This window comes from Populus euphratica, unplaced genomic scaffold (assembly GCF_000495115.2).
Source record: "Populus euphratica unplaced genomic scaffold, PopEup_1.0 scaffold121.1, whole genome shotgun sequence".
Taxonomy (NCBI): Eukaryota; Viridiplantae; Streptophyta; class Magnoliopsida; order Malpighiales; family Salicaceae; genus Populus; species Populus euphratica.
This window is the reverse complement of record NW_011499968.1, coordinates 98,026-106,978: the sequence shown is the minus strand read 5'-3', so window position 1 is coordinate 106,978 and position 8,953 is coordinate 98,026. Positions and strand designations below refer to the sequence as shown.

The window sequence follows — 8,953 nt, the reverse complement described above, 5'->3', positions numbered from 1 at the left end:
TTGGCCAGGAAAGCATTGGATATGGTGGCTAATAATGGGGTTGTTAAGGAGAATAATGATGTTGATGATTTTGAATTGGCATTTCGGTTGCATCGAGCAATAAATAGCTCGCCCCGGATATCGAGTAATTTGTGCTTGGTTAATTCAAGTTGTTTGGGTGTTGCTAGGAGAGGGGAGGGTAATGGTAAAACGCGGATTAGAGATTCTGATTTTAGGAATCCCAGTGCTTGTGGAAAGCATGATGATTTTCTGAGTAAAAGTGTGGACTTGGAGTGTCGGAAATCGAATGGAATTGGTGATGGTAAAATCAGACCTAATGCTAAGAAAGATGGAAATGCGGGCAAGTGTTCGAAGATGGGAGAACAGAGCTTTTCCAGCAAATTGATAGACTCAAGGGGGAATGACCATAGTGTGAACTCTGGTTCTCAATCTTTTAGGGAACGAAATGAGTCTATGACACCTGATGATAAAAGTTGCAAGGGAAAAAATGACCGCTATCTGCTGAAGTATAGTAGGAGAAAGTTAGATGAGAGGTTAATTCCAGATGGTGGACCCAAGTTCCTCTATGAAGGCTTGCACTCAGGACTTGCACCTCAGCAATGGAACAGCTGCTAAGGTGTTCTAAAGAATTGTTGGGGATCTGTCAAGGATGACACCAAATCTGTAGATTTACCTATAATTTTCCGATAGGTTCTCAACTTTTGAGGTTTCCAAGAGTTAAAACAATGTGCTTTCCTTTATGTATGAAATTCTTTGTACTTGTGATCTTTCATATTACATTCTTAAATTCAATCTTTGTGCTTTCTGTTTTCTATCTGTAATTACATCTCTTACATGCTCTCTTCTCTGGCCGTGCTGGTTACTCTTTTACTTGTATCATATGAGCATGCTTAAATAGAAATATCATTGATATTTAACCTGAGTGACTGACGATGGCACACTTCCATGGTATTAGAAGGAATGGAAAAGAAGCCAATTTATGGAAGAATGCAGAAAAGATCTGTTCAGGATTTTATATCAGCTTTATGTGGCTGTTAATTTATGTGCCAAACATGTCCTTTCCTCGGTGTCATTTTGAAAATTGTGAATGTGGATAATTAGCTTAACTTGATAGAGTTTTGTTTCTTGCTTATGGACTGTTTCACTAAATGTTGCTTATTTCGCAATAAGTTGCTACAATTGAATTCATTCTTGGAAGTATATTGTCTCTGGGATGCTATGTTTAATTAGCTCCAATAGAATCAAAATACTGATAAGTTCGTTCTTCATATAAGGACTGACATTTTGCTCCTGCTTCTCTGTTATGGACTGCAGACACCTCTCTGATCTTGTGCCTTGTATTCGACTGTTTTGGTTGATGATGCTTGTTTTGTGAGAAATCTTATTTCACTATGCATTCAGTGGTAATGTTGCTGTTGCATTAATCCTACTGATTCTAATCTGTTGATGCAAATTATGAGGCAGCAATACTACAATTGTTTCTCTGGGTTTAACAACTGTTTCTGCATTGCTACAGCTGTTTCTTACTTGGCTGATTTAGTTTGCAGGAGTTGATTCTGGCTTTAACTTTGTTATAGGCAGTCTATGAAGTCCTACACTTTTGACTGGCCCATGTAATTCTCTCTCTTGTTGTAGGTTTTGGCTCCTTTGGCTGCATTTTGTGTACCAAACTGGCTTAGGCTGATTTAGTTTGCAGGAGTTGATTCTGGCTTTAACTTTGTTATAGGCAGTCTATGAAGTCCTACACTTTTTACTGGCCCATGTAATTCTCTCTCTTGTTGTAGGTTTTGGCTCCTTTGGCTGCATTTTGTGTACCAAACTGCCTAGACTAAGCCTTTCTTCTTGCTCCCTGACCCCTGTTGGCGTCCTTAGCAAACTTCCACGGTTTGGTTGAAAGATCACATCAATCAACCATTAGGAATAGAATGAATTAATTTGGATGATCCCAATACCCCTAGTCGAGATGGTGGTTGTAAGTATTTGTTCATGGAAACTGAGTTAAAAGACATGCAGGACAGCAAAAACACGAGAGTTGAATACACTTGCATGTTGAAGTATTGATTAGTTATGCATTCATGTGTTCACTGTATGCTCATTTGGTTATAATTTTTGAAAGTTAATCTTCAAGAACATCAAGGGAATCCTTGTCACTCCAACCCTGTCAAAGAATCACAGGTAAACACACCTTTCTCTATTTAGTTGTCAAAAGCTCAGCTTAGTTTCTTTCAACATGTGAAGTATTTTCTAAACAAGTCGAAACTTTTTCCCACAGCCTTAACTGCTAAACAAGCTCATAGCAAGTGAAAGCTACGATTATAATGATGAAGCTATAAGAGTTAGCCCTTCTACACCAAACTTCATGATTAACTCTGTGGTTCAAATGTAATGAAGAAGAAAGGAAACAGCTCAAGATATATTTTAAGAGTTGATGGAAAAATGGAGACACATTGGTTAAATGTTTCCTTTATTCAGTGACTCAATATATGTAATTCCCTTGGTTTATGCTATATGAGAACTTCTTTTTTTCATTTTCTTAATTCTAACATGTAATTTTTTTATATATAATTTATCTTACTTTCCAACATTGTAGAACATAATTTGAAGAAAGAAATTGATTGCTCAGATAAGGTACACGCCACAAAATTAAGATGGAAAGATTACCAGCAGGCAGCAGATCTGTCTTTGAATATTCTGTTGGTTAGCTGGTTAGAACAACAGAACCGTGCAACTGCTGAACAAGGTCAGGTGACACCTTTTGTTGCTTTCTATTTCTGTCACTTCGACATTTATCAGTAGAATTCTTTTATGGGTTTTATAGATTTTCAATTCTACATCTTGATGGTGTTCTTTGACATTTAAATTGATTGATTTTTACTTCGATGAATGAGTGAAATATTGATTTCGAGGAGAATTGAGATAGGGGCAGCCCCTCTTTAAAGATGATAGGAGATGAACACCAAGCATCTGAAAACTTTCAAATTTGTGTCCCAGGGATACATGTGGTTTAGCAGGGACACAGTTGATCCTGGAAGAACTGTGTATGTGGTCTTTGGAATTTATGCTGAGTGGCAAGGAGCAAGGCATTTTATTGTGCAAAAGAGACAACATGCTACTCAAAGAACAAGCAGTTCAACATTATGTATGGACATATCCTAGGGCCAAACCCCAACTTCTGAAAGTCAACGTTCATGCAGCCTTCAAATGGAGTGTAATTGATGCTCCCATGCAGTCATTAGGGTACCATGCACAGACCACAGGGGTATAGTTATAGGTGGCCTTTCACTCGGTAGAAGGTGATGAGGTGCTTTACATGGTGAAGCTTGATTTGGCTCTCAGAGAGGCTATCAAGAAGATGGGACTCTGCCATTAATGTCGCGGAAGCAATATCACACCAACATGCAGGCCTAATTGGGTATCCAACGATTGATAAATGGTTTTTGAGCATCCAGCGAGATTACATGTAATAGGAATGCCGCGCAGTAATATATTTGGATAGCCAGAAATACATTTAATTCTACATGTCATGTTCAGTTCAATCTGTAGAAATGGAAAAAAGCAATCAACCCACTAATGTATACGAGTGAAAGAGCTTCACTTTTAAACGTTTAGGGGTGAAGGTAAATTAATATTAGAGAAATTGTTGATGACTTTCTTGTTCATCAAGGGGAAATCCAACAGTATTTGGGTTCAAGGATAAAGTAAAGGCATCGACACTAGAAACCTTAAATTTATCTGAAGATGCTGAACAAGTCTCTAGTTTTACTAGAAGTAAATGTGAAAATGTCCTCGTTGTTGTGTACATTTATTTATTTTTGGGTCTAAACCCTCGTATTCGAAAATCATTACATCCCGATTAATTTGGTTAAGCCAGGTTGGTTCATTAAGGATTAAAGCTCTTCAAGTAATGATGTGTTTTATACATAAAAGTTGAATTCAAGATTTTATTTTAGAAGAATAAATATGGAATGATTTGAACCAACCACTATTGATGTATACAATAACTTAGTTTGCAGTATGAACAATAAGGAAGTGTTTGGGAGCACGAAACACAAGGGTGTATATGGGATAAATTTCAGACATGTTTTTCACGCAAAGACGAAGACAGAACTCTATTTTGTTTGTCTTTCGAAATAAAAATTGAGAAAATTTATATGCTTTCTTGCAGATGGGGCTCAAGGGATGGAGAAAAAAAGAAGACATTTTAATAAAAACTAAATATAAAAAAAAACAAATAAAATCAGTGTACTGAAAATGTTGTGATAATGTACGGGTATATGTAATCGCTCACAAAAAGAGGTCGGCAACTAAAATCATAAACCATGCAATTAAGTCATGACTTCTGTCGATTTTCCCCCCCTCTCGATCACAAATTTCGTATTGAAACTAACTAACAATTTAGTTATTTCATGCAATCAACAAGTAACTACCCACAATACAGAATGCTGATTTGATGAAGGAGAAGTATATATTTAATTATGGAGTTGTAGACCATTGATCTAATTAAGTACAGTACTACGATCCTGGCCAAAATAAAAATTCACAGAGATGGAGTCCGAAGTTCCAGACCCTTGCACATGGAATTATATTGAGACACACATCTTAACATGCTCTCCAACCATCTGTACTGGTGCGACCTCGTAAGCACATATCAAGGCAATCTGAGCCATCTTCAAGTACTGGTTTCTTTGCTCGAAGAACTTGAGTGTCAGCACTATAAGTTTGATGATCCCAATGTCTTTAAGAACCAAGAAACTTGATGATGACTCGATTGTCTTGAAATACATTACAAAGGTTGCAGCAATGTTGATGCTTTGAGGGCAATGTTTATATGTGTGCCGCAAAGACGACTGCATATATTTATTTTTGTTGTTGTTCTGCTTGTATCTATTCTCTAACGATATACAGTTTAAGAGATCTGTCTGATGGTAAAGGAAGTTTCATTCCTTGCTTAATTTTCTAATTCTAAGTAACGATACCTAAGAAAGTTCCTGGCCAAAGGTGCCACCAAGATCAAGAAACCATGGTCTTTTAGGAGGTCAAACACAATAATCCTTCTTTCTCCAAATTCAAAAATTAGTTTTGGGCTTTCTCTCCTTTTTGGTTTTTGTTAACTAAATTGCTTCTTTCCATTCTTTTGGATCTCTCTTTCCGTAATGCAATCTCTAATTCTAATTTAGACACAAATATGGTAAGCTTCAGATAATAAGAAGACAGGATAGACATTTAAATTACTCCGTTTCGTAAAATCTGGCACAGATTTTATTTTGATTGCCGGCCTGTAGTTTTCTATTGGATACATGTTGACTGACTAGGTTAACATGTAAGCGATTTGTGAAGGGAGAGTTGGAGATTTTTTTTTTCTTTTTTCCTTCTATGTGATGGCAAGTAACATAATTACTTAATTAACGATCACATATAAGGTAATTAAGAGCGTATGGGTGCCTTTTTCCTTAGAATTTCAACCATAATTGTCAAATTTAATCCCTTTCTTCCGATAAGGTTTCGGATCACTTGGATTGTGGGTTAATTCATTGAATTAGTTAGTTGACTCGGTAGGTTAGATACGTGTTTGAAAGTGTTTTTGAAATTATTTTTTATTTTAAAATATATTAAAATAATAATTATTATTTTTAAATTTATTTTTTACACCAATATATCAAAATGATATAAAAAACATAAAAAAAATTAATTTAAAACTAACAAAATCAGAATTTTTTAATTAAAAACACGATCGGACCGCAATCCCACACAACTTCTAATTATGATAAAATATTTAATTTTTATAAATATGTTAATTATCATATTGTGCAACAATTATATATCATTCATAATCAATTGATAATGGTGCATGTGAAGAGAGAAGATGTCAAATGTTTTTGAAAATTTTATCTTGATAGAAACTCTATATATAATAATATAATCAATTTGTATCTCATGTGTTAGTGCAGCAAGTTAGAGGAGGTTTTTTTTTTAATTAAAAAAAGGTACAATAGTTTGATTCTTATGTTGAACAATTTAGTTTTTATTGGTTTGGCTAAAATAATAAGGTTTTGATTAGATTAATCATGTTCAGCAAGATTAACCGTTTAACGAATTTGATCTCAAGTACAGCCTAAATCAAATTTCAAGTAATGAGTTTTTGAATCAATCCATCTAGTATTGATGGAAGATTTATTGGTGGGGAGGCCTAGAGATGCTCTATTCTACTTTTAGCTATAAAATTAATTTTTTTTACTACTTCATTTAGAAAGAAAAGAAAAGAAAAGAAGCAAAGTTATGCTGGCAAGCCTGCAGGTTATACGACAGCACACGTGCCTGGGGTGGGGACAAAAGGAGTAGAACGTAGAAGAAAGGAGGAAGTTTGCTTGTGTAGTGTTGTTAATCCTAACTTGTCACGGCAAGGGAGATGGTCTCCTCACTGGCCTGTCCAGACTGATATTCCCGCAAGAAAAAAAGAAAGAAAAAAAAAGAAGAAGATGGATATGATCATGGACAGTGCAGTACGACCTGATCAGTGAGAGAGTGGTTGCATCATCATTGATTACCAAGCAAAGCATGGAAAGAAATGGTCCCATTGTCGCTATGCGAATACACACACAGATAGGGCAAAGGAAGCAGCAGTAGTTTCACTGCAGCCCTAACTCTTGTAAGAGAGGCTGTAGAGTCAATCACACATGTCCTATGGCTTGAAGAGTATCTATCAATCAGTGCTGAAATAAAAAGGAATCAATCCAGCCATAAACGGGACAAGCAAGGCCACAACAGGAAGTGTCAGCAAGCTTTGAGACTTGATCAGATCCCCAGTATGCTGAGAGAAGAGAAGCAGCTCTCTTATGCAAATTTATGGCTTTGCGTGTTTCTACCGAGGTTGTCAAACTCGTCCCACACCAACCCTTCACTCTCCCTCTTCCTCCTCAGCTGTTTCATTACTATTTTTTTTCCAATTACATATTATTCTGTACGTATAAACTAGGGGTATATGCATTAATTATGATCCCTGTTCCATGTGCCAGACACCTATTTATTCTGTTATTCATCCATAAACCAATGCTTTTGAAGGGAATTCATATGATGGACTTGGAAATAACAGAAGATTCTCACTATTTCACAAACTAATGCATAGTAACGTGCGAGGTAGATGGAGACTTTTGTTCTTTAATTTTAAACCGAAAATTTAAGTACAATACACGTTACACACACTCACACGATATCAGGAGCGACGCCGGGGGCTTGTGTGCTGTTGTAAGTTTATGAAAAAAATTATAAAAAAAATTATACGAAGATAAACTGTTTTAAATTATAATATATTTTTTAAAAAAAATTATAAAGTTAAATTCTTTACTAATTTAATATTAAAAAAATTAATAAAGATAATTTAAAAAAAAAAACTAAGAAGGGAAACACTGTAACAATCTCTAATGTTTTATGAAGAATTCTAAAGTTGTAATTCTCAACTAATAAAATCGACAAAAAAAATTCTGAAAAAAATAAAAAGAAAAAATAAAATATAACAAAAAAAAGAAGAAGACAATTTTGAAAAAAAAAAGAAAAAACAAATAGGGAAAGCTAAAGTTCAATTCTCAACCAACTTAATATTAAAAAAATAAATTCAATAAATATAATTTAAAAAAACATGTGAAGAAATATTGCAACAAAATAAAAATCATATGGGAGAAAAATTATAGCAATCCATAGTGTTATTTAAAAAAAACTATAAAGCTAAATTCTCAACTAGCTCAATATGAAAAAAATTAAATCAACAAAGATCATTTAAAAAAAAAAGAAATAAATCATAAAAAAACCATGTAGGGAAATATTGTAGCAATTCACAGTATTTTTTTTTAAATTACATAGTTAAATTCTTAACCAGTTTAATATTTAAAAAAAATTAGCAAAGATACTTTAAAAAAAAAACAAAAAAATAAAAAATAAGTCAATTTTAGAAAAAAGGAAAAAATATAAAAAAAGAACAAAAAAAACATGTGGGAAACAACATACAGTGCTTTCCTCGCATGTTTATATATATATAGATAAATAGATAGATAGATGAGAAGTTGCCATTTTCTTTCTTTGTTAATTAATTCATTTGAACACTTTACCTTTTCTATTGGCCATCATAACATAAATATTATATAGAAGAAGGCAAAATTAGATTCTATATTTAAAGAATTTTGTAAAATTTAATGCAAAAATGATGAGGTTCAGATATTCCTTTTGAGATTATCGTCTAAGGCTTATGTTAATTTTGGATAATTAGATAATTTTTTTTATTCTAATAATCTGATCAATTCTTTTTAGTTAAAATGGATGGTGGCTAGTGACTGCTACTAGGAATCATAATTGTTTTTGTAGAGATTCTAGGTAAGGAATTGGTTGTATAAATTAAAAAGTATTAATACTTTTAATACACCTTATCTGAGATAAGTTATATTTTTTTTAATTATTATTTTTTTATAGTCTAATAATGTCTATCTCTATCGACTTACTATGATAGGTTTGCTACGATAAACAAACTTTAACTTTTTATATTATATGTTAATCATGCATAAGGAAGGTTCAGTGCACATAAATGGATTAAAATTGGTTCGAATCAAGGGGCTAAGGAAATTTTTTCAAGAATACGAAGAACATTACCTATAAACCTAGGAAAAAAAATTCAAACATGCTCTGTCATTGCCAAGCCCTAGAAATGGGCATTTTTTGCTTCTAAAACATATTTTTTTTATCCTAACAAGTAACAGTATCATACACAAACATGTTTAAATCCAAAAACGTAACAAAAAACATCAAAATGAAGCATGAGGTATCTAATCCAAAAACTACTGACATGACTAAAAGATTGATGTCTTCTCCCAAGTGCAGGAGTGTCGTAGTAATAAATAACCCGGTAAGACCGGGGTCGAACTAGAGGGAGGTTAATTGTACAAATTATAAATAACAATAATACAACAAT

The 8,953-nt window shown here is 33.7% G+C and overlaps 1 protein-coding gene across 7 annotated transcripts in view; it reads left to right on the top strand.

Annotated features, from left to right (window-relative positions):
- Nucleotides 1–3,240, top strand: part of LOC105139065 (uncharacterized) — a 29,563-nt gene extending 26,323 nt beyond the window's left edge. For 2 of the 7 annotated variants that reach the window (XM_011045370.1, XM_011045380.1), the window contains exons 2-5: nucleotides 25–1,530; nucleotides 1,680–2,485; nucleotides 2,591–2,740; nucleotides 2,992–3,240. In XM_011045370.1, coding sequence (XP_011043672.1) covers nucleotides 25–615 — 591 coding nt within the window. In that variant the 3' untranslated portion in view covers nucleotides 616–1,530; nucleotides 1,680–2,485; nucleotides 2,591–2,740; nucleotides 2,992–3,240. Of the gene's footprint in view, nucleotides 1–8; nucleotides 1,636–1,679; nucleotides 2,486–2,590; nucleotides 2,746–2,991 lie in introns of all 7 variants that reach the window. The other 5 variants (XM_011045374.1, XM_011045371.1, XM_011045377.1 and 2 more) reach the window with 5 other exon arrangements.
- The last annotated feature ends 5,713 nt before the right edge of the window (nucleotides 3,241–8,953 follow it).